Source organism: Solea senegalensis, linkage group LG5 (assembly GCF_019176455.1).
Source record: "Solea senegalensis isolate Sse05_10M linkage group LG5, IFAPA_SoseM_1, whole genome shotgun sequence".
NCBI classification, from domain to species: domain Eukaryota; kingdom Metazoa; phylum Chordata; class Actinopteri; order Pleuronectiformes; family Soleidae; genus Solea; species Solea senegalensis.
In genome coordinates this window covers 18,424,251-18,451,323 of record NC_058025.1, presented here as the reverse complement: position 1 = coordinate 18,451,323, position 27,073 = coordinate 18,424,251, and the positions used below count along the sequence as shown (strand labels likewise).

The 27,073-nt window shown below is 41.0% G+C and overlaps 1 protein-coding gene across 1 annotated transcript in view; it reads right to left on the bottom strand.

Annotated features, from left to right (window-relative positions):
• The window catches only part of LOC122769992 (protein crumbs homolog 1-like), a 34,127-nt gene extending 23,667 nt beyond the window's left edge, over positions 1-10,460 (bottom strand). The window contains exons 1-4 of the mRNA XM_044026929.1: positions 10,236-10,460; positions 3,873-4,568; positions 3,049-3,244; positions 907-1,046 (exon numbers count right to left, since the gene is read on the bottom strand). Of these exons, the coding sequence (XP_043882864.1) occupies positions 907-1,046; positions 3,049-3,244; positions 3,873-4,568; positions 10,236-10,305 (1,102 nt within the window). The 5' untranslated portion in view covers positions 10,306-10,460. The remainder of the gene's footprint in view (positions 1-906; positions 1,047-3,048; positions 3,245-3,872; positions 4,569-10,235) is intronic.
• Positions 10,461-27,073: the final 16,613 nt, after the last annotated feature.

Below are 27,073 nucleotides of genomic sequence, written 5' to 3'. Positions count from 1 at the left end.
CAACACCCTTTAGTCTTTACTCAACATTGGTCACTCAACTATTTGGTCCAAAGGCCTGTGCTTGATTAAAGTTTATTTCACTTTGAACGTTTTCCTGCTGTTTCTGTTGGAGACTGTGCTGAGTAAGAAGGGTTACGACTCCTTTCTCTGGTTTGGTGGGTGCAAGTCAGCCGCTATTGTTAACCTGAGGCGTAACACACTCTTCACACCAAATCTGACCTGATCTGAATTTAGACAGTCTACAGGTCATTATAGGCAACAGAGGAAGATGAGGAAGATCCATATGGCACTATTAAGACACACACACATCATAAGGCAGCAACATGGACAGTAAGCCTGCCAACATCTGCATTCCACCCACTGCTGAAACATACTCATGCATTGCTTTTCATACATCCTAAACCTGGAGGATGAAAAGAGTACAACACTGATGGTTCTATTTAGCTGAACCTGTGATATGGAATGTTCTTCAAACTCAAGGCACAGTGTATGATTTATTTGTGGGAATCCTCCAGGATATCTGAAGTCCTTTCAGAAAGTTTAGACTTAACTTGTGATATACAGGGTCTGGTGTTTCCTGTGGTACTTAAATGCAAATGGTGGACCCGCTACCACACAGGCTTGATAACAGCATACTGCAGGAGTGTGATGCCACTCTAAACACTGTGTCTCTAATATCATTTGTTTACTGACATTTTGTGGTATGGAATGTTGCATATTGGACCTTTAAACTTGTTCCAAAATCCTTGCTAAATCCAAGGTGATTGTTAAAATCTACAAAAGAAGGAGTTCACATTGTGATGGTGTGTCAGCCATAGTGTATACAATAAATGTTGATGGTGGGTGGATTATTGTTTGACTGCTGCCATGTGTAAGTGTTGGGTAATGTGGTGAGTCCCAGTGTACCTGGCCAGCAAAGACACTGGTATTGATTGATTCCCTCCAAGCAAGTGGCCTCATGTTTGCAGGGGTTGGAAGCACATTCGGGAATATCTTCTTCACAGTGGTTTCCCACAAAGCCTGTTCCGTCACAATCACAGTTGTAGCTACGGGAAACAGTAGAGATGCAAATAACAACAATTAAAGCATCAATTAGAGACAATTCTTTTTGTACAGTGACAAGAAAGTTCAGGCACAAATCAGTTGCATACCTGGAGAAAGGGAAATTTTGAATATATTTACAAAAATATCCTTTTTTTTATTTGTCAATTTTACTGAAGATGGTAATGAATTCATTAATGGTAATGCTTTACACCACAGTTTTGCCATTCACCCATTCACTTTCATACAACACATCTATGTGCAGTGTATTTTCTATCACTTGTCTTTCATTGACACGCTGCCGGCACAGCCGTCAGGAGCAACATGGGGTTAAGTGTCTTGACCAAGGACACATTGGCATATAAACTAGCCGACACAGGAATCAAACCCACAACGAGCGTTATTTTTACAATACTATTCAGTGACAATACAACACTTGGAGCCGAGCTTTCGTCTCATCTCATATATTTACGTAAACATCCATCATTTCCCTGATGCCCTGCTCTTCCCAACAGTTTTATCACTATACCAGGTATTGTCAGCACTTCCAGCCCTTTAATGCCTCACCACTGTGACTCACTGTTAAGTGGATTAATTCTCATCACTGGTATCCTTTAATGTATACCATGCAGCCTGGAGCTGACACAACACACTGCTGCATGACACACTGGCTTATCCAGGCTCAACAAGAGAGGGACAGATAAACACAGACAGATTAGAATTATAATAGCTACAGTACATGTGAGAAGGATGGGATCATGGGTTTGCTCATTTGATTATAATTGAGTGTTATTGTTAATTCACAATTTTCTACCACTATAGACACAGGATTGAAACAACCCCTACTGACGGGCAGGGTACATCCTGGACAGGTCACCAGTCCATTGCAGGTCAAGCATACAGAGACAAACCCCTATTAACTCTCATACTCACACGTATATGCTCCATTTACAGTGTCCAATTAAGATAAATTAAAACCTATGTGCATGTTTTTGGACAGCGGGGACAACGCATGCTCACTTGCTTTTTGCTGTGAGGCAACAATGCTAGCCGCTGCTCTGCCATGTAACTTGTTTTTCCAGCAATTTCTTGTGAGTCAAACCAAAGGCAAAACTAATACACCTGTTGTTGTTGTTGTTTCTCTCACTGATAAGATATAAAACAATGGATAAATGGATAAAAAACTAAATCCAGTGTCCAGGATCATACTGTATGTTGCCACTGAAGGTTATAAACCACACATTTGATCTATCAACAATAAATACATTCAAAACAATATTACCAACAATCTTTTTACCAGACAGGAATCATACATTATATTATAACATCATAAATAAACATAAATACCCAGGAAGCCCAAGCACCCAACCCAAATTTTAAAAAACTTACACCATTAGTGTCTTCCCAGCCAGCATGTCCATGTGGGCACCATAAAGGTTATATCTGGGCTGACAATACGGGTCCCAACTGTATTTGTCCATGCTTTCCATGGTGGCCCCACCCATGTCGGCACACTTCAAGTGCATACTTACTTAGGACCCTTTCCAGATGCATACTAAACTGCTTGGGACCCATATTATCAGCCCTGAATATAACCCTCAAAGGGTATGCTGGTTGGGATGACACTACTTAACTTTGGAAACATGCCAATAGTGTAATTTTTGTTATAAATTGTAGATTGGAATAAAATGATCATCATTGCCGCACACCTACACAGCTCACTTGAAGATGTATTAAAGTGGTCGGGTGCAGCAGTATCAGAGTAGTTTTACGAATACATATACCAGTACACGAGAGCAGCTATGAACCCAGTACCTGATATTGGTGTATCCTTCATCAAATCAGTTTCCCTATAGTTAAGAAATATAGGTGGCGTGTGTCAGACCTGTATATCAGATGTATCCAGTTGTCTAACCCTGTACCCACAAAAACACAATCATTCAAACACTACTGTAGTTCTCTGTGTGGGGGGGGGTTCTCGTAGTATAAACATGCACATGATCTTACCTGTTGACCCCGTCGATGCACTTGCCATCGTTCAGACAAGGGTCGTCGGCGCATTCATCAATATTGACCTCGCAGTCATGGCCCTGGAAGCCCGCCACGCACTCACACCTGTACATGGCAATGTAGTCTTGACAGGTGGCGCCATTCTGGCAGGGGTGCACCTCACACTCATCAATATCCACCTCACAGTTAATCCCTGACAGAAACAGAGAAGGAGTGGCAGTGGGCCAAGACATGAGACTAGCAACACGCCTAATTATTGTAGTGAGTGCAGAGACACAACATAATAAGCATGTGGCTGCCAAGTGCTCAGCTGCAGACAACAGCAACACTAATGTGACTTAAACAAAGCCAGGGAACCTCTTGTCATGCATGCAATGAGACAAGAAAAAATGGCAACAGTAAAATAGAGCATATTTCCTTAAATGTAGATTTATTATTTAGTGCAGAAGTACCTGCATGTTTGGGGATTCTATAGGCTTCAAAGTTGCAAAATCAAATGCAACGTGAGAAAAATGATCTGCACAAAGCCAAAACACATGCATCAACAGAAACACGTGTTTCTCGCGTTGCATTTGTTTTTGCTTTCGTTTTTGCTTTTGAATCTGTGGCGTTTGAGAATATGCAGCAATCTGGAGCTCACCACCACCATTACCAAACATGTTTACGAGGTGACATAAGAAGAAGGAGAGTGAGGAATGCAGCAGCAGACAGGAATTTAGCTAAAAGATGACATACTATAATTGACAGCAGCTTTAATGTATGTTTCTTGGCTCAAACGCCGAGTAAGTAAAAACCCTGACATACTGTAACCAGTGTTTTACCTTTGAATCCTGGAGCACAGTCACATGTGTAGTGATCCACCTTATCCAGACATGTGCCGTTGTTTTGACAGGGGCGGGAGGCACATTCATTGATGTCCAAATCACAGTGGTAGCCTTGAAATCCGGGCACACAGAAACATTGGTAGGCATTGACACCATCTTTACAGATGGCTCCATTCTGACAAGGCGTAGACAGGCATTCGTCGATGTTCCTCTCACAGTTTGTCCCCTGGTATCCAGCAGTACACTGACACCTGTGGCCAGTATCAAGGATGTCCGTGCATGTGCCACCGTGCTGACACGTTTCCTCTGAGCAAATGGTCACATTCATCTGACAGTCCTCACCTCCAGACCCACGGGGACAGTGGCAGGAGTGACTGTTGTTTCCATTGACACAGTAAGACTTGGTGCCATTGCAGGGGTTGCTGTCACATTCATCTATATCCTCGGTGCAGTAACGCCCCATCAAACCATCGGGGCAGTGGCACGTGGACTCGGCAGTCCCAGGGTTGCTGGTACAGTTTATACAAGGTGCTGTGATACAGGCATCATACAGCACATCACAGTTTTTACCCATGTACCACACTGGCTCTTTAGGGCAAAGGCAAAAATAATCATCCGTAACCGAATCACATGTGGCACCATTTTTGCAGGGAGACGAGAGACAGTTGTCAGCTGCCACTGTGCACAGAAGACCTGGAAATGAAGAGGAAACAGAGATTAAATATTAAAGGAGCATTCAGCAACATTCCACTTCTGTATGAGTTTGAAATGTTTGTGTCATGATGCCATTTGTAGTCTCCTAAGTTGCCTTTCCCTCCTCCTTAGGTGCCCCTTTTGTACCATAATCATGATGTGCAAGTCATGACTGCGTGTGTAATTATAGGTTACCACTGAGTGAGTGCGGTGATACCACATTCCAGGGCTTTTGTTGTTTTTTCGGCTACAGAGGAAACACATGGCTACTTAATATGCAGCTGCTGCTGCTGCTGCTGCTGCTGCTGCGCTTCTCACTGTTAGAAGCTGCGTGTGTTTGCAGCACTGAATGAAGATGGACAAGGAAAAAACGCTATCTTTTAATAATCCACGATGAGTCTATCTGTTTATTCTATAATATCCTTAAGGGGTATAACACCCTTTTTCTGAAAGGCTTATGGGAAAAGGGACTCAATGTTAGGATAACAGACGATGGCTGGAGTGATGCTTGGTGTAAATCTGTTGTAAAGGCTGCAATAATCACAACAGAGGTGGAAATAATACCACTACAAAAATGCTATGCTAAACTTCCCATCGGGAAGCTCAGTGGTACAACGAGTCGTCTTATAACTCAAAGGTTGTGGGTTTGATTCCTGGCTCTGCTAGTCTACATGCTGATGTGTCCTTGGGCAAGGAACTTAACCCCACGTTGCTCCTGACAGCTGTGCCAGCAGCGTGTGAATGATGAGTGATAGAAGATGCACTGTGTGAAAGGGTGAGTGAATTGCTGTGAATGGGTGAATGGCAAAACTGTAGAGTAAAGCTGTGAGTGGTCATCAAGACTAGAAAAGTGCTGTATAAATGCAGACCATTTACTTCTACATGCAAAACCATTTACATGCACATGTAGAAATGTAATCCAGCCAAGAAGAAGAATAACTCTAATCTGGAAATTGAAACTCTGATATAACAAGTTTGATTAAATCAAGTAGAAAATGTGTTTGGGATGAAAACACTGCTGTGGTTAACAGCTTAAACTCCTGCTGAGGTGCATGTTTGTAGGTGTTTGTGGATGTGCAATAGAAAAGCTCTCCGTCAGATCTAAAATACTAAATTCAGGCCTTCAGAAAAAGGAGTTCACAAACGTGGCTGATGTCACGCTGGGCTGACACTCACTCATTGTCTAGGCCAACAACTAGATCTGCATTCTTTGGTCCCGCCTCTTGAAAGTGGCAGGTGACTACACCCTTTATAGATTTATACTGAATCTAAAATGAGATTGAGATGCAGTTTGCTGACAAATCATCAGCAAACAATGTCTCAGAACCTCTGTAACGCCATTGTTTCCTCATGTCCCTGCATTCACTTGGACAATCCCAGTTACTTTCACATGCATCTGTTATCTGATCCTTCCTCCTCACATCAGTCTCACGTCAGTCTCACTTCCCCTCCCATCACCACCACAGTGTCTTCCATACCTGACACCTCATGAGAAATGCTGTGTTGTTCCTGCTTCCTCTCTTTCAATTCGAATGCTGATAACATGCACCTGTATGGTCTTTATAACCTGTAAGCCGACAGTTTACTGTTAGAATGAGGTGCAGTGATGAATCATAGAGCCAGACCTTATCCAATAACTATGTTTTCATTTTATTTTCAACATTTGCTTTATTTTGTATTTTTATTTGGATGTTCTGCTCAGTGTGAGACCAGCTGACACCACTGCTGCTATAATTCCCTTGTAAAGTTAATAGGGGCAACTTTTTTGTATATGTCTTTCAAGTAACATTTTTGTTTTGGACTTCTAGCGTGCCTCCTATATTAACATATTACTTATGAACTGAATACGTGATTATTTTTATAATATTAATTAATGCTATATGGGGCATTTGTTTGTTATTTAATTCCATATCATTCTCATGCCATCTCATATAATTTTAGTTTGCAAAGCACTTATATATAAACACAAATATACAGTATATGTGTGTATATATATATATATATATATATATATGTATTCTTTTTTTTTTTCACATCTATCACCTGTCTTTCATACCCATACAGTTGTCAGGGTTAAGTCTCTTGTCCAAGCATTGTCATGTAGACTAGCGGAGCCAGGAATCAAAAAGACTCACTCCACTGAACCGCCGTTGCATTCTGAAAACATGATTTGCTAAATCCATCTAATACAGATTTTTTCCATTAGAGAATTACTGTGGTATATGCTTTCTTTTTTATGTGAACCAAGCTGTGACATCTGTTTCTGAGGTGTCATGTCTTCTAAACCTCCACTAACTGTAATCTTCAGAGTCCTGCAGGCTTACAAGGACAGTGGGGGTCTCCTCTCTCTTTTTACCCCTCTATCTAAAGCCAATCAACTCCTCACACATTCCACAGAGCTGATAACGGCTCCTCCCACACGTGCCCTTGTCTCACAGCACTTCATAGATCATGGTTATTGTCAGACAAAGCCGATCCCAGGCAGTGACTGGTACCAGCATCTCAAGCTAACAATAACACTGAACAGAGCTAACTGATCAAACCACCAACGCTGTCCAGAGACCTCAGCGTGTCTCTCTTCAGTGTGGGGGGGTAGTGTGGAGTTTGCATGTTCCCTGTGCGATGGACTGGTGACCTGTCCAGGCTGTTTTCTGCCGTTCACCCTATGTCAGCTAAGATTAGCACCAGCAGCCCTGTGACCCTCATGTGGAGGATACAGCTATAGAAAATGCATGAATGAATGTCAATTTGCAAAGGTCCAGTATAAAAGCGGTAGATATGGACATCAAACATCAGAGTGATGAAAACATGAGCTCTCAGTGACTCTGGTGATGTAGGTATGTCATTATGAGTGTCACATTAGCTGTTTATTGAAATCCGGGCACACAACATTGCATTATTTTATCATGGACTTTAAGTCTGAAATACAGAACTTCAGACAATGTTTTTTCAGAGATTGTTAGCAACATGATGTGCTTTTAAGCATATAATTGTGTACAGTAGAATAACATTGAATAATAAGACCTAATGCAGAGTAATGTCAAAGATGTTTAGCAATACCAGTCAATAACAGATCTCAATGCAGTATTTTGTGCATGCAAATAGCTTAGCAACATGTCTACGGTTAACGGTAAAAGGAGCCATGTTTGAATCACGTTGGGTTTGGTGAGGTTGTTCTGAGTTTCGGAGTTGGAAATCCGAATTTTGTCTCCAAATGGAATGCAACATCACTAGTATCACAAGTGAAACATGGCTACTGGTGGAAACACAATGAAAACAGATAATGGCTTCTTTACAAAAGACTCACCTAATAACATGGATACCTGCTCAGGTCTAGAGGTAATTAGCGATTGTACATTTGGATTTGTTGATCCACTGCTGCGTCCATCAGTAATCCTCAAATGTGTTCTGACTTCAATATGTTAAATCCATTTTTACACATTTACCTGAATGACAGTCAATCACCAAATGAGGAGAGAGAAAACTGAAGAGTGGTTTACCAACCTCAAGTATCAATATTTTTTTAGGTCAGCCTTTTATTAAGTGACTAAAATCAGTTGGCTTTTTTAAAAAAACAGTGTTTCCCAAATTTACTATGTTGGGACCTTCTTTTTAAAATGGCAAACTATTGTGATCCAATAAATCATGAATCACAAATTCACAAATATACCTGTCATTTTGAATTGTTAAGCAAATCATGTCCAAGAGATGTTTGGTAAAATAAATAAAACTGTTGTTTTATTTTGGTAAAATGATGCAAATTAGTTTGGAAATCACCCATGGACCAAATATAAAATGTGGTCCTAGTCTTCCAGTTGCAAAATTAACTTATGGTATTGAAGAGATTTGCAGTTTGACTGGCACCATGTTAGTTTGTGAAAGGAGACATTTACGATCTCAAGAAGAACAGAAATTACTAAATCAACACCATGTTGTACTGTAAAAAAAAAAAAAACAGAAACATTAAATAGAGATCTTTAACTTCTCGGATAAATGTTTATAACTGACATTAAAAATCAAATGGGCTTATAATGTCCATTCAAATAGATCCCTAGGGTCAGTAGCCATTAACTAAATGAATACGTATTGTTTGAACTCACCCTGCCACCCAGATGGCAACATCCACTTATTATGTACCGTCTTTGATCAGTACCTCATACAACCATCCATCCATGCATCCATGTTCTACTGCTTTATCCTCCACACGAGGGCCGCAGGGGGCGCTGTGCCAAGCTCAGCTGACATAGGCGGGATACACTCTGGACAGTCCATCACAGGGCCACATATAGAGACAAACAGCCATTCACACTCACACTCACGGTCAAGTTAGAGTGTCCAATTTACCTAATTCCCATATTAAAAATATGCAATCTATGCAGAAAGGCCCTTTTTGCTGCAATGGCAAGAGTGCTAACCACTCTTGTGTCCCCCTGATACAACCATTCCAAAAACCCTTTGTTGCTTATTTTCATTCAAAAGTGAGATACCTCACCATTTAGATGGCTTTTTAAAAAACACCCACTGTCAACTCTTTCAGATAGATATGTCCAGGTTTTGTTCACTGGATTTCAACACTTTTTAGAGCAAAATTCCTTTTTAATTAGTCACATTTTTGCTCTGAAAGCCTGAAATCCACTTGCCTCGTCTGTGTGTGTCATCTGGAGATGGCAGACCTGTTTGGGAGGGAATGTGGGCCCTCTGCTGGTTTTCCTCTTTCATTAATCTGCACTTGTTTTGCGGCTTGATTTCATTAAAGCTTTTTTTTTTTATAAGACAACTGTATTTTTGAGTCATTCGTATCTTTATCTCCATCTGCACTCTTGCCTGCTTGTTTTCAGCTGTTGTTTCTATCTTTAAATCCTGAAGTGCCAAGTCTCTTGCCACACTCCTCAATGCTCATTTCCCCCCTCTCCTTTCAGAGAAGACACAAAAAAAACTGTGCAGCAGTGCAGCCGGACACTCAGCTTGTTGCCATGGTGACTTTTAACAATCCATCCACCAACCAATCCTTGCTGCCGGTCCACCACCTTTTAAATGGGCTTCAGACGCTTTATTTAAATAAAGGTCGCGGGAAAAATGGGTCAGCAGAATTTCACAAGGGGCTGGGGGTCGAGCGTGGACCCAGAGACCCCCGTTCTGACACGCCAGAGACTGCTGCTGCTCCAGCTACAGATTCATCACACATGAGCGAGCAATGAGAAAACTATAGACACTTTTATAGAGAGATTCAAAAATACAAGCAATTCAACTGGTTCGAATGTACTAATAAATATAGTGCACAAATATTGATAGTGTTTGAAGACAGATTTACATGTTTGTAAAATGACATGATTGATTTATTTACTGTTAATATGTTATTCTTCATATTTCTCTTTTCTTGTAGACAAAGTTCTAACATGCGGTGTATTTACTTTAAGTCCGTCTATACAAGTTTCAACAAAACCATCAACTTTTCTTTTTTGTACATTTCACTATACTTTGTATTTGCCTTCCATTAAAGCTGCACAATATTATACACTATTTGATATTTGTTATAGTTTATTATATCTTATTTGTTATCTATTTCTATTCTGATACTGTTGTCCAAAAGTGTCTAACATGTTCCTAATGCGATGTTCTGAGCTCATGTTTACGTCTCCAACTGCTCCACTGACAATGAGGACTTACCCAGTTTGAACACCATCACAGTGATCACCAACGTCCTCTGATATCTTGACCAAACGCTTAGAAATTCCATGGTAAAGTCCACTGCAGAGGGTCACTACAGTCACATCAGAACAATCCAGTCAGTCCATAGAATCTCCATCCAACCTGTTGCACCTCAGCTGCCGAGAGAGAACACAAGCACCTCCATCCCGGACCACTGAGACTCTGAGTGTGTGTGTGTGTGTGTGTGTGAATGAGAGACTCTCGAGGGTCCAAGCTGGGCTGGAGTAAAGCAGAGTAATCACCCCAGCAGAGATTGAGGGCAGTAAAACATGGGATGGATAACTGGATTAGACTCATTGAACCACTGGTTCTTTGCTTGCATCATTCATCTGTCACTCAGAAATCAGAGATAGACTCACCGTTCACAGCCAGTATTTTCTATATGTATTATAAATAATATAATAATCATTTAGATGGCCCTGGTTTACATATGCAATAATTATATATACATGCAACTTACATAAAGGCTAGATGTGTTTGTTTTGAATTTGGTAAAACATGGATCACGCATAGAATCTTGATATTAGTTATTGGAAATAGTCTGGATTTTTATCCCTGATAAAGTCTGATGATTATAAATGGTCAGAAGTGAAGTAGTGCAACTCAGTGAATCTAACAACTGCCTGGAACACCCAAGCTGAGAGGAGGAGCTGAGAGTTTTGAGACAACCCCCTTATTCTATGCTTGTATATGTACAAAAGTCTGAAACCTTCTGCCCCTTAGTCATTTTAGATTTAGATTTCTAAACAATGGAATGAAATATGGAATGAAATAGTCACATATGCCAAATGCTTCACTTGCAGCAGCAAAAAAATAGTTGTTTATAAATTCAATGGTAACAACAGGTCCATCCATTCCAATGGTCCTTTTGTATCGTACTTGAAACACTCCGGTCCTGTTTCCCGCGTGTAGGATCTCAAAGCTGCTTTACATTCATACATACATACGTTTTTATAAAGCACGTCGATGTGCAGGACATTTTCTATCACTCATTCACATGCTGCAGGCACAGCTCTCGAGGGCTTAAGTGTCTTGCCCAAGGACACATCAGCATGTAGATTAGCTGAGCCGGGGAATCAAATCCACAACCTTTGAGTTGAAATGCAACTCACTTTGCCACTGACCTACCATGACCTAGTATCAGATCTCTTATCAACCTAAATATGTTATCATGTAATGGTCACTCCCATATAAAGTGTAAATTCAACTGTCTCCCACAGACAAGCGCATGTGGTGAGAAGCCAATCTGGAGTTCAGTCTAGGATTAGTTTGAGTGGACGTCTCAAATCACTGAATCGTTGCTCCCAGTCTCCTCAGCTTCCACCCCCTCTTTTAGGAAAAGAGTTGGGGGAGGGAGGAGCTTAACCAGCTACAACTGGTTGGTGGAGGCCTCTCTGGCAGCGAGTCCAATGCCTTACTCACCCCCACTCCCACTCCTACACTCCCCCTCTCCCCCCAACCCCAACCCCACCAGTATGAGGCTTAACTCCAACCTGCTGCGATCACAACAACAAAAAGTTTAATCAAACACTTGCTGTGCTGAGGAGGGGGAGCGATGTTTGGCTGAGACAGGCCTTCTCACTTCAGTGCCTCCATCAAGCGACATGCAAATGTGCAAAAGTGACTCACAGCAGCCCGCAGCCTCACATTCCACAGTGGCGGGTTGCTGCCTTCATTAAAATGGGCTCACAATAGGGAAAGAGATGGCTGACGCAGTCACAGCTCTGCCCGCCAAACAAAGAGAGATTCTTATATCAGGCTACCTTGTATTTTAAATTTTTATACTTCAATGCCTGATACTGGGTTGCTGTAACATAGATTTACACAGCACGTTTGTAAACAAAGGAAACAATTGGTAACCGTGGTAACTCAAACTCAGCGCATCTAAAATTTGCTCCATGAGGCTCAAATTGAGTTTGGATTATATAGAATTTGCCTGTCAGATTCAGGTTGGGCTCTGTTAGTACTCACTCACTCATCTTCTACCATTTTATCGTTTAATCCTTCACAAGGGTTGCTGGGTGCACTGGTGCCAATCTCAGTTGACATAGGGTGAAAAGGCGGGGTTCACCCTGGACAGGTCGCCAGTCCATCACAGGACCACATATATCACATTTAAAATAGCATTCCAACATTTAGTGTCTGTTCTGTTCTTTGTTTTTTGTTTTTTTTTCCACCTCCATATAACACGAGTGGAACAATTTTGATGAGTGGGAGTGGGTTAGTTGTCAACGTCCAAAGAATCACCTGACTCATCCTACAGCCACGCAAACCAGTTTCATCCAGGTCAGAGAGAAGCCGTTACAGTGGCTCATGATACTGTGCAGATTAACACACAACTGTGGGTAACAACACATTACAGCCTTCAAGCCTTAGAAATGACAGCTATGAACAGGATGTCAACAGTCACTCCATTAACAACTGGATCTAATTTGCTGTTTCTGACTTTTTAATGAAAACTGCTTTGTTGTACAGTAATTAATCACAATCTTTGCTGTCATGTGTTACTTTATGAAATATTCAGCAGTGCCTAATCTTATAATATAAACTCAGAGACTTGCTACAAAAGGATATTAATGGGGGAGTGATGTGTTGTGTGATGTGTTTATCTCAATATGGAACTGGCTTCACTTTCAAGGTTAAGTGAGTTTGCTTGGGAATTGTTGTGTGTTATTCAGGGAAGTCATTGAAAGGAATTTATTATAAAAACATTATTAAATATGAGTTTTTTGAACCACAGCAGAAGTGATAGAAGGTCAGGGTGGAAACTGGGGTTGTTTGTGACATTAACCCCAGATGACCTCAAGACCTAAAGCAAACTTTAAACCTAGTTGGGGATACTAAATAAATCAGCATAGTTCACTTATTGTCACTATTGGACACTATTGTCATCTACTGTATATTTCAAGATGAAACGTGTGTATGGTTTACATCCATTTTAAATATCTATAAAGGCACAGGATGTGCAAGAACTGGATTAATTCACACATGTTGACATATAAATGGCCATTCAGTGAGGTTAGGTTGGATTTCACCTCTGGACCTTATTTGCAATAAAAAATAAACAAAGCGAAAAAAAAAAAACTGTATCGTTATCTTTGGTCTTAATCTAGGTGAAATTTAAAAGGGATATAATAATGCTGCCCTCCCCATTTAAATATCTGAAATCCGTATATATATATACATATATATATATATATATATATATATATATATATATATATATATGTATATTTTATAATGCATTTTATAATGCGTTTTGAGGTATTATGCTGCATTTAGCCTTAGTATCGTATAATTCTATTGCTCAGAACATGTGTGTGTTAAACTGCATGTCACCTCTCACATGTAAACTGCACCCACGCTGTGTCTGCGGCACTGTCCACGGCTCTGTTCACGGCTCTGTTGGTGGTATTTTACTACGTGTGGGACGAGCAGCAGCTGGTTGCTAATGGGCAGCCTACGTGCATTCTGCTATTGAAGATTAGCAACAGTCAATTACTGCCCACTGTACATCCATTAACACTCTGACCACAGTGTGACAACAGCAGAGTAATGGATTCTGGAGAAAACTTCAACATTAATGGGATGTTATGCATGATTATTAAGCACCAGGAATCAGAATGGATTAAACTGCAAATAATGATATTATAATAATAATGTTTTTTGTGCACACGAACAAGAGTGGCATGTCCTCCCAGGTAATTAGAAAAGCCTTCTTATCATTATATGTGGCATAGTGCAACCCATTTGCACTTTTAAAATGATAGTGTGCCCTCTATAATTCACATTCACACAATAACACAAAAAAACACTTAATAAAGCAGAACAAAACATGAAAAATAAGATGAAATGGGAAAGCTTAGAGTTGTTGAACACACATTTCCCACCTTGTCTTGAGAGAGGAGGGACTGAGCTGCTTATAATTTATGAGTCTCCTTATAAAGTTCCAGACAGGAGATTTGCTGTCACTCGCTCTTTCTCTCCCTCTCTCTCCCCCACGCACATTCCCCCCCTCCACATCTTGTCTCAACAATGGCATCTCAAAGGAACTCTGCGAGCATTAACCCCACCCTGACTCCCCTTTAACAAAAAGAAGAAGAAAAAACTCTACAAAGAATGCTGCCACAGCTCAGGAGGGGAGGCATTCAGACACTCAGCACTTACAAGCAGATAAATTAAGCTAAACTAAAGGTTCAAGGAACATATGAAAAGGACAAAATATATAAAATAACATTACTACTACAACTCTAAAGGTCCGATACATCATCATTTTCATGAAGTTAAAAGTTTTAGAAGTACTTCAAGAAAGGTACTTGTTCCGACTGGGTTGCAGACCTGTGTCTTTATCATATCTTATTAAATTAAATTGTATTTGTATAGCACAACATACACATCTCAAGGCACTGTACATGGTAAGGAAGAAATCTTTACAATATTATAGAGAGAAGAGAAAACCAACGGTTCATACAATAAGAAAACAGAAAGAAATCTCTGACAGAACCAGACTCAAAAATGTCCATCCATCTGCCTCGACTGGTTGGGGTGGGAGGAAAAATAGGGGACAGAGGAGGGGGTGAGAAAAGGAGGGAGAGAAAGTGAGGTAGAGACAGAAGAAGGAGCTTTCACTAGAACAGTGGGGAGCAGCTGTGGAGGGGGTGCACTCAGGCTTTTCACTTCAGTTATTTCAGTAATTCAGTTTAAGGTGTTATATCAACTTCATTCTCAAAAGTTAAAAATATTTCCAGATATAGACCCTACCTGTAATCACTAAACATTCCCCCGCCTCCCTCACCTCATAGCACAACATTATTTATTTATCTATATTCTTCTTTAATCCCACCTCATGCATATGCACTTGATATGTAACTTCTGTAACTGCCTACCAATAAAAAAGACCAGGAGCAGATATATAACAGTTTAGACGGGACAATTCTGAATGAGTTATGACATGTTTATAGTACTACAATGCCATTTATGCAGGCAGCACCAGAGATTGTTGATCAAAAAATATTCCAATATCAACTTTAATTATAGCATAATATAAATATACATGTGTGTATATATATATATATATTTGTATATACATATATATGTATATATACATATATATGTACAGTATATATATATGTTGGTGGGATTGAGGCTTAAGCACTTGGTGCCACCCGCCATTCAATCAGTAGAATAAGGAAGTTCGCATTGACCGTACTTGTGTATTCCCGTACTTCCCAAGTATGCTAAGTACATCCTTGAATACATTTATGAAAAGGATTTGTTCACAGAATCATTCAGTACAGAGCACGGACTCCGTCCGACTACCGCCACTAAACTGAAATCCGGTGGCATGGGTTATGATGGGGTTTCGTCGCTAACGATCACAATTGCTAAATACACCAGACTCCTGTTAAATATGGAGAATATTTTAGACATTTGCCATGCTCAATGTTGGACATTAACGCGAGTTTTCTAGATTTTAAAGACCTTTTAACTGATCTACAGTTCGGCATTGTTTGGTTTGCATAGGATCAGCTTAGCTTGCGTGGAACTTCGCCAGAGCAGGTACTAAAAAAGGTACCAGGTGCGAGGTACTATAGCTAATGGAAAAGAAAAAAGCCGTGCCATGCCGAGGTGAGTCGTGCCGGGACCATGTAGTGGAAAAGCGGCATATGATAATCTTGTCCCTTGGCCTGCTGCACAAAAAGAACTATTCTGTTCCTATTGTTTACCCCCGTGTTATTTCGGAAGGAGATGGACTAAGTGCTTCTCGGACTCTCGGACTCTGATATCTGGACGACTGCCACACACCTCAAAGCTCTGGGTACAGTCCTGAGCAGGCAAGAGGGGCATAGCCTGGAATCTGTGGAATACTCGGGCCACATAATTTACGCAACTGGGCTCCACAACACCAACAAATATGTTGTTTATCGGACGCAAGCTGCACTCTTGGCTGGATTTCGTGAAACCCAGGGTTCCTGGAGCCATGCACTGATCACAGGAAGCCCAACAAGCTGCCAACAACATTCTAGGGACAGACAGTTTGATGTTGGGGAGTCTGTCAATGTGCGTAATTATAGGAAGAGTTTTGGAAAAGACTGGACCCATATCGTACAAACACCTTGATTCAGTGCCTGAGCAGATTGCAGAGGACCTTCATGCAAGTGCCCAGTGTTACTACCCCAGAGTGATGGTTGTACGACACTTCACTCTCGTACACTACATCAGGAAAAGCATGCTGACAAAGTGCCTTAGAACACTGTCCCACCAGAAACCAACCAGTCTGTTGAACCATGGGACATACTCAGGTAACAGAGACTGCAGGATGCTATCCTGTGAGGATAACTAAACCACCAGTACATTACTGAGATGGGTGAATTAAATAATAATGACTTAAAAATAAAGAACCTCTTTTTTGTTTAAAGAAACAAAAGTCTCTAGTCAAAATAACATGTCCTTTGTGTTTACTGACAACATCCCCAAAATGCACATCCCTTGTAGCCAATGTGTCGAAGTGGCTGCGAATGTCTGTGTGTGCGTGTAAAACTGGGTAGAGTCCTTTGAACTAGCATCTTCTTCTAAAATCAATAAGATTACCAATTATCAGATCATTAACTAAAAGAGTTTTGGAAGACAGTGTAGTTTCATAGTCCACATTTAAATGTATTTTTTATTTATTAAATTTAATTAAATATGGGCCACACGGTGGTTTAGTGGTTAGCACTCTCGCCTTGCAGCGAGAAGACCCGGGTTCGAGCCCCGATAGGAACAAGGGCCTTTCTGCATGGAGTTTGCATGTTCTCCCCGTGTGTGCGTGGGTTCTCTCCGGGTTCTCCGGCTTCCTCCCACAGTCCAAAAACATGCAATGTGGGGATTAGGTAAATTGGACACTCTAAATTGACCATAGGAGTGAGTGTGAGAGTGAATGGTTGTTTGTCTCTAGTTGTGTGTGGCCCTGCGATGGACTGGCGAACTGTCCAGGGTGTACCCTGCCTATCGCCCGATATAGCTGAGATTGGCACAGCACCCCCCGCGACCCTCTGGTGGAGGATAAAGCGGTTAGACGATGACTGACTGACTGACGTTTAAATATGAATGCAGTACTAATGCTGATTTGTGATAAGTTTGAATGTCTAAGTCAGAGTAGAGGCTGGCACCATTGCCCAACAGCAAAAAGACCAAGCATGTTCTTTCCATAGCAAATGTATAACAATTATTTTGTTAAGTTCTCTCAGGACATGTATAATGTTATAATGTCATTAATAATAATGTAGTAGCATGAATATAACAAAATTATTGTAATCATAACATTATCATTAACATATAATAATACAATATATGTTATACTATTACAATACCCTTGAGATTTCTTAGCGAGAGAGAATTGTTTTCTGACAGAAAACATGTTTCACTGAAACTGTGGTTGTCTCTAATCACTGATTAACACACTAAGGTGGTGTACTGGCTCTATTTATGTCTTCATCTGGAATCTATACGACAGACCATACAATATAGTTCATTTCCAATAAAATCAGCGGATATGTGGCTAAATCTCCAGGCTCAAGATAAGAATGCTCTGCAGAGGTAAAACAGTCAAGCTCTTCTCTAATACGATTTTCTCTGTATGGTATAAAGAAATTCTGTTGTCCTGTCCACTGGCCTTATATCTACAGTAAATCTTGATGAGCGGCTAATAAGGCTAAACAGACGGTGGATCCCAGTATTGTCCACCTCACCCACCCCCCACCCCCACCCCCACCCCATGCACGCATCCCCAGTGGGCCTCCTCAAACTTCTAAAACATCCTCCATTAACCCACCTGGTCTGAAGTATGTCCACTCACATGCTCAAGTAATGAAAAGGGATTTGAGCAAAGCTGGGAGGGATCAAAGCAAACTTTCTCTAGTCATATTTGGAAAGTAAATATAAGAGTAAAAACACAGAATTTCATCTAGCTTTTAAGATTGTGTCTGTCTGTCAGCTTAACTCTGACATTCCTGTGAGGAATTCGTAGCAGGGGAGTCATGAATGACCTGACAGATGACAATGTGTACTGTATTAATGTTCTTGTTTCAAAACTAACGAGGATACGCGTCTATTATGAATGTGTGTATGTTTACATATATATATACATATATATATATATATATATATATATATAGCATAGTTCATTTTTATCTTATTTTATTTTATTCTTTATTCTTGTATAGTGTTTGATACCTGGGGTGTTTTCTCTTTCCGGTCTCCTGTAAAGTGTGACTCTAATTCTAACAGTGCTGTGTGTGGATGTTGGAGCTGTTAATTTCCCAGAGGGAACTTCCCAAAGGGATTAATAAAGTTGTCTGTCTGTCTGTCTGTCTGTCTGAATAACACATGCAAAATTACACGTGAGTTTACATGTGAAGTTTGTAAACCTTAATCCAAAGGAGCAACCTGCTGGTTTTCACAATAAAAGTCCAATTACTTGTGAGTAGGTTAGTAGGTGATTTTGAATTTTAATCAGTTTGTGAAGTGGTAAAAAGTGCCAGTAGTCGCCTTATCTATATATATCAGTCGGTATTATTAAATCATTGAACACTAAATTATGAAATCCATCCATCAATTTTCCACCACATTATCCTCCTCATGAGGGCCAATCTCATCTGACATACTCTCACTCTCACACCTTTTTGGACTGTGGGAGGAAGCCGGAGAACTCAGAGAAACATGCAGACACAGGGAGAACATGCAGAAAGGCCCTTGTTCCAACTGGGGCTCAAAACCCGGTCTAGTGCTAACCACACCACCAACCGTGTGGCCCCTAAATCAAAGATACCAGAAGATGTAGTGATTTTCATAACATGGATTTAAACTTTAAGCACACGGCCTATATTTAGTGTTAATGGACATTTTTTTTAAACAATTCCACTAGATATTGTTATTATTTAACAATAGAAATAACAACTCTAGACTCTAAAGAAACTAAAATTAAAATCTCACGATTCACTATTGCACCCTGGGAAGTCATTATTCTGGGCCAGAATAATGAATTGAAGGGATAACCTAAACAGAGCAAATAAAAGTACTGGTACTCAAAATAGGAAGTACCACTACTACCACACAAATCAATTCAAGAATTAAAATATTGCCTGAATGGCTTTTAAAACCATTCTAAAAAAGGAAAGATTCACTCACTGTTTTCTATGAAAACGGCATAACTTCTGTTCCCAGAAGTTTTTTTTCTTCTTTTTTTTTTTAATATTAATGTTGGTAAAACAGAAGATGTGGATTGATGTTGAAATATACAAATTGACATTTTATGGCCACAAGTTTGTCTTTTTTGTCACATGTCATGAGTGGGGGTCTGTAAATCTGTGAACTGAGGTGTGATGTGAAAGATGTGAACGGATTAGATGAATGACATTCTTAAAAAATCTAAATCCTAAAGACTTATTGTGTTTTTGGAAAATATCCTCACATCTTCTATAATTGCTTACATACTCATGACTAACACACACAAGACTCACATTTTTTTTCACAGATCTTGAGCCTACAGTCTCCATCTTGTGGCTGAGAAGTGAAACTGCAGTGTTCCTACTGAGTATAATGTCCGTGTTGAAGAGCCACTGCGAGTCATTTCAGTGCCCTAAGCACAATAGCTTCTTGTTGCCCCCAAACAAACAATTAAACAATTCCTTAATAAAGCTGTGATCATAGATTACTTTGCACAATAGATGTATGTTAACATTTAAAACACAGGTTGACCTGCAAGTGAGGGCCCGACTCCTACTGCCTCTACAACAATACCAAGAGTTTGTGATGTGCAATGGAATAGACCACTGGGAGATGGGGGAGAGGGAGGAAGTACCACAGGGTTATTGGGCATGAGGGCACATCCATATTCTTACTTAAATTACATTTGAGTACTTGACTATCCTGTTGATTCAACTAAAGGAATATGATTAATGTACTTGTTTACTTGATCGAAGAAGCAGCCCTCCTCTCATGTTACTGTTGCTGCTCACTGTCTACAGCAGGTTCATCTGACACCGATATACTGCCACACAACAAGGCGACCTCACGTGACCCATGGCCTTCTACATTTGAGGTGCCATATTTCTCTCTGGATATGAATATAGAGTCAGACAGACCTTATTTATTTTCACCTTATTTATATGAGAGATAGGACAAACATGTCAGTGTCACAAGACATGAAACATGACATTTTGCAGAAGCTAGCAGAGAAGATGTATAAATATTCGGCTTTTCCCCAAGAAGTAATCTCGGCACCAAACTCCGCCGATGTGGCAGATGTGTCCGTCAACAGTAATTAAACAAAACCCACAGAAGGCGGATGGAAAGCCATCAGGAAAAAATCTAAAGAGACCCAAACTTCCTACCAAACTTTCCACAGGGCTGGATTAACACTTGAAAGCGCTCGACAGCACGTGGTAAATGAAGAAAAGGTCACCAAATGTACTCTATGTGAATCGCCTGATAGGGCCAGACCTTCTCATTGAGACGTAAAGAAATCGTGGAAGAGCAGCCATCTGTAAAGCAGACATTGGAACGACATCAACAGGTAAGCAAAGAAGTAAATATAGAAAATACAAATGGGCCACCCCATGCAGTGGTTGTGTGGTTCTCTCTTCACTTTTGTACAAGATGTTGTGTTTTTGTTCTGAGTGGCAAGTAGGGATCTACTGCACCCCATGTTTCTTGGAGATCTTCAAGTCTAAGAAGGGGATTGTTGTTCAGTTGCATGTGCACACATACACATGATTCCTCTTTTTCAAACCCTCTCATTTACAGTAATCATCAATAGCCAATAGCGGGTTCCCAGGGAGATACTGTGGGAGGTGCTGCGGGAGTATGGGGTGACTATTTAGGGCCATCCAATCCCTATACGCCCAAAGTATGAGCTGTGTCAGGGTTCTAGGCCTGTTTCCAGGGCTGCGCTTTATCACCAATCCTGTTTGTGATTTTCATGGACAGGATATCGAGGCGTAGTCGCGGGGGAGAGGGGTTGTGGTTTGGCAGGCTTGAGATCACGTCGCTGCTTTTTGCAGATGATGTGGTCCTCATGGCTTCGTCGGCCTGCGACCTTCAGCGCTCACTGGATCGGTTCGTGGCCGAGTGTGAAGCGGTCGGGATGAAGATCAGCACCTCTAAGTCTGAGGCCATGGCTCTTAGCAGGAAACCGGTGGATTGCCTTCTCCGGGTAGGGAGTGACTCCTTTCCCCAGGTGAAGGAGTTCAAGTATCTCGGGGTCTTGTTCACGAGTGAGGGGACGAGGGAGCGGGAGATGGGCCGGAGAATCGGAGCGGCTGGTGCGGTACTGCATTCGCTTTACCGCGCGGTTGTGACGAAAAGGGAGCTGAGCCGGAAGGCAAAGCTCTCGATCTACCGGTCAATCTTCGTTCTATCCTCACTTATGGTCATAAAGGTTGGGTTATGACCGAAAGAACGAGATCGCAGGTACAAGCGGCCGAAATGGGATTCCTCAGGAGAGTAGCTGGCTTTTCCCTTAGAGATAGGGTGAGAAGCTCGGTCATCCGGGGGGAGCTCGGAGTAGAACCGCTGCTCCTTCACGTTGAAAGGAGCCAGTTGAGGTGGTTCGGGCATCTGGTGAGGATGCCTCCTGGGCGCCTCCCAAGGGAGGTGTATCAGGCACGTCCAGCTGGGAGGAGGCCTCGGGGTAGACCTAGGACCAGGTGGAGAGATTACATCTCCACTCTGGCCTGGGAACACCTCGGGATCCCTCAGTCAGAGCTGGTCAATGCGGCTCAGGAAAAGGAAGTTTGGGGTCCCTTGCTGAAACTCCTGCCCCCGCGACCCGGGCCCGGATAAGGGGAGGATGATGATGATGATGATCAATAGCCAAACCAACCAGTTTGTCAAGATGGCTGCTGTCCTGCGATGTCTCTCAGTTTTCTCTTTGTCACTTCAGTTCCAGTAACATGAGCGTCTCTGACCTGTCCCGCCCACTCATGAAGAGCAGCGTGAATGACTCATGTTGCAGCCAATCACAGGCCAGCACCATGTTGCATGCTTAACATGACTTACAGACATACTCAAATCAGATGAGGTTCTTAGAATACCCTATAGGTGAGTTTTATCATAAAGTCAGCTTCCTTTACAGAGAGTTTGTCGGCCGCTTATTGAATAGTGAGTTGATCTCTTTTTTCACAGCTTGTTCCCATCTCAGTACTTCAGGTGACTTCAGGGCTTCATTATAGGTCAGTGGCAGGCATGGACTGGCCATCGGGCGTAGCGGGCAATGCCCGGTGGGCCGACGGACATTTTAGGGCCGGCCCGGGGCTGTCATGAAAAAACATCTGCTGGTGTTCTTCTACAGCATTCTGAAACTGTAATTACAAACATTTCAATTCAATATCTGTTATCTATCATGACGTACAACAATGAGTGAACTTGAGTGTCTACCAATAGAGTGAAAGGAAATACTTTATTTCAATGGCTGTGTAAGTGCAGAAATAGTTTTGTGCCAGTTATGAATTATTAACTATGACTGTCATTTGTATGGATAGTAAATTACATTTTTGCTAATATAGCCCAAGAACTACTGCAAGAAATACTGCAAACTGTAACTTTAACTTAACATCTGCAATCGTTGGACCGTGTCTAATTCTACAAAACATATGAGTGGAAAGACTGCTCTCAGGCAGGGCTTGTAAGTGCAGAGCAGTCAACACCAACAACCGGTGTCTGAAAGCATGACTTGATTGCACTGTGCAAGGAATTTCAGTTAGTCAAGGCAAATGAGTTTTAATTAAAGTCATAGGTCATAATGGTAATTGTTATTAATGTTATCTCCCTCTCTTTGTAAATATGATGTGTGTGTATTCTGTTGTAATTGTTTTTGTGCATGTGACACCTACAGAGATCCCTCCTCTGTGGCTCTTCCTGAGGTTTCTCCCATTTTTTTTCCCTGTACAAGAATCTTCCTTCACTCAATGTGAGGGTCTAAAGACAGAGGGTGTCACTCAATGTGAGGGTCTAAGGACAGACGGTGAAGCCTTTTGAGGCAAATTGTGTTTGTGATGTTGGGCTCTATAAATAAACTTGGATTGAATTGTAAAAGCATGCTTCTGTTACATGATGGTTCTTGGTGTGTGTGTGGGGGGTGGGGAGGGGTGCATTTCATACAACCACACAAGAAGCTGAACTATTCCTTTAATCATCCATCCATCACCCATCCGCACCATTTATCTCTGTTATTTAAGAGATGCACAGTCATGCTCATAATTTGTCACACTAAACCAGTGGATTATGGAAGTACTGATTCCTGTTTTCCTCATAAAGGATGCATTATCTCACCTGCTCTCATTCCTGGTGAGAAAAATAAAAAAACAATGCTAACCGCATGTCTTCAATTTCAACATGTTGCATAACAGAACAGGTTTCTGACCATACCAGTTCCATACTGATACTGTGTCTCACGCTCCAGTCAGTCACTCAGAGTGTTTATGTGGTCCCCGAGTGCAAACAGCTGACTGTGACGGATGCTTTGTGAGTCACTGTCACCGTATGTGTGGCGCAATGTTCTGGAGTAGCTTGTTTGCTTCTTACTTGATTTTATCAAAGACAGCTATTGTGTCAAAAAGTAAAGAATTAAAGGGCAGAAAGATCAGCTGAGGTCTCTGAAATGCCCATTCAAACCAGCTGTTGCCCCCCTGGCAGAGCTATGCAGCATCTTACGGAAAGGACTTATCAGCCTAAGTGCAGAGAGTCCCAGGTGTCGTGCAAATGAGAGGACCAGGAAGTGGGCAGTCTTCATATCGGACCCCTTTGAGTTATTCAGACAGTTACTTGGAAGAAAACAATGCACAGTAGCCAACTGTCATGCTCCAAGGAGGAAATAGCATCTCCACATAAAATATCATAAGTGCAACAAGAGCTAGATCACGCCCTGGACCGAGCGGAGTACCATACAAAGTCTACCAGAGGTGCCCCAAACTTCTGAGACAGCTGTGGAGAATCCTGAGAGTAGTATGGAGGAGAGGGAAGGTTCAATAATTTGTGGTGCAAATAACATTTTTGCTGTAGCAATACAAATAACCTACAAAAATATGAAATGTTCAATTTTAACTATAATCGTGTCATTTTTAAAACAATAAATACATTTGGATAACAAAGAATACTTTACCAATATCAATAATTTGTTGTGCAAATATAATTTTTTTGTATTAGCAATACAAATGCTGTCCCCTGACTTAATCAATGAATAGACACATAAATGAGCTTAAACAACAAAATTGTGTTTATTTTCATCAGTGAGTGTTAACATTAAGTGTTCACAATGCACAAACTTAAATTCAAGTTACCTATATTCAAGCTTTTTCAGGACTTTTTGTAAACTTTCTATGTCTCAACACATTTTTTTGCTTATAAAACTAAAAGCTTATTACGTTACTACGTTATTACGTAGAGTGCGAAAATAAATTGCAATTAAATGTGTTATATAATAATATAATATAATATTTTTTATATAATAATATAAAAATATAAATACGCAACATAAAATGTTTATATATCAATTCAATTTACCGACAATCTCTGGGAAATAGCCTTAAATTTTCCCTCTGCTTTCATGATTTATATTGTGATTTGGGTCATGGTAATTTGGCATCTTTAAATAGTGGGTCCTCATATAGAAAGTTTGGGACACTGGAGTAAATGGTCTGCATGTAGTGTTTCTCTAGTCTTAATGGCCTCTCGAAGAGCTTGAGATACAGTTCTGCCATTCACACCCGTTCACTCACACGTGCAGCATTGTTTGTGTCACACATCATTCACACATGCCACGAGCAGCTTGGGTTGTATGTAATTACAGTTTTGGTTTAACAACATCGGTGGTCACAGCGCAAAGAAAAGTCAACCTCGCTTCCCAAATGTGTCACAGTTGCCACAATATGTCCGTCAATCCACACCATTTAATCTGCTCACAAATATGCAAACCACAACAAAACACACAATGTGTTTGGTCAATTAAATGGATAAGTATGTGTTTCTGTCTGGCCCTTTGTGTGCATCCTTTGTTGTTCGGTATAGACAGCAATGCAATGTCAACAGTTTCATTTCATAAATGTAACAAAAAATAGTTCCTAATTAGTCCTCACTGAGATATAAAAACAAGTGTGCGTGTGTGCGTGTGTGTGTGTGTGCCCACACCAATGACAATTTAGTCCAAACCCCTTTAAATTATGTGATCGAGTGCGTTCAAATGACTGCAACAAATGCAATGGCAATTGCAATCGCAATTTCTCGTTCAATGCAGGAACCATTAAGTTCACTTCAGAGCAGGGTTTCCCAAACACCGGGTCAGGACCTATGGACGTCGCAGCAATTTTCTTGGGTCCACAAACAAACTTGCAGAATACAGATACGACTGAAAATAAGTCGCTACATAATGCACAAATTTGCTCTTCTCATTGTTTTGAACATGCTCTCATGACACTTTCAGTTTGGGAAACACTGCTTTAGAGAGTCAAAGGAGAGAGCGCCAAAGGCCCTGAAAATTATCAGAAAAACCTGTTCTGTGAAATTACAGACAGAACAGTATCACGTGAACATGTCACAACTACTTTACATCCTTTAGGTTCCACCACTGAGCAAAACAGAGAAATATGTGGACTGCATGATTACAGGTGACATTTGAAGGAATGCGGGACATGTCAAAAATTGATCCTGTCTTGAGTTTGCAGTATATGCAAAGCAAGCTGCTTTGCATATACTGCAAACTCAACTCAACTGCAAATGCCTGAGAACATAAATGACTATATACTAAAGGCAAATGTTTTTGCTATTGCCAGACTGAGGGGCCGGTAAAAAACATACTTTTTTGCCGTTCTGTGAACACAGAGACTGAGTTTTAGGAGACCTGAAACTGTATCTTCTGTTTTTTGGTGTAACGTTACAGTGCTAGCTGGCATATGCACTTGGGCGATTCCGTGTGGACGGAGATATTTCCTGAAACAAAGCCGCTTTTACGCGAAACTTTTTAAAAATGGCGTCATTTCCTTCTGGAACGTGGCCTAATACTGGTGAAATATTCCCATTCCGTGCCCATATTGGAGTGATGCTAAGCACTAATTATTGATCCCAAAATCATAATCCATACTCACTCAGAGACTTGGTAGAAAATGTGCTTCCCTTATACATGCACTCCAGTCATTTCCCCGTTAGCAGCCTCCGCTAGCTGGCAAAAAAAAGGCTAACACTAGCTCAGCACATATTTCACGTGGTTACGATACCACTGCTAGTTAGTATTCCTAAGAACAGAAATGTCCTGGCTCATTTGCATGTTATTTAAAACATATATACACAGAATGTTTGGTGGATCTGCATGGAGACCTCCAACGCAGTGGCATCACACACCTATGGCAACTCCAGAGAAAACCTCCAGCCCTTGTACAGGAGCCAGAGCTGTTGTCTGTGTTTGTGCATGTGTGGTAAAACTGGACAAGTACATGTTTGTGCTTTTGAAGTCTGTGTGTAATTCAGGCCTTTGCTCGTTAAAACCGACTCAAACAGTCGAAAAGTGTGCTGTCACACCCACAACTGGTTTCAACCACCTTGTTGCCTTCAGACATTTGTTTTATTTATAGTTTTCTTGAATTTAACAGACAGACACGCCCCTGGATCCAGACAGAGCGGGAGAACTGGTTATGGTTTGTGAAAAACAAAAAAAGGATCAAGAAAATGTCTGCACACCTCACTGTTTTTCTCAGTATAGCTGTAATTAGATCTTGTGTCGCTAGAAGACATACCCACACTGCAAACAGGATTTGTTTTTACATCAA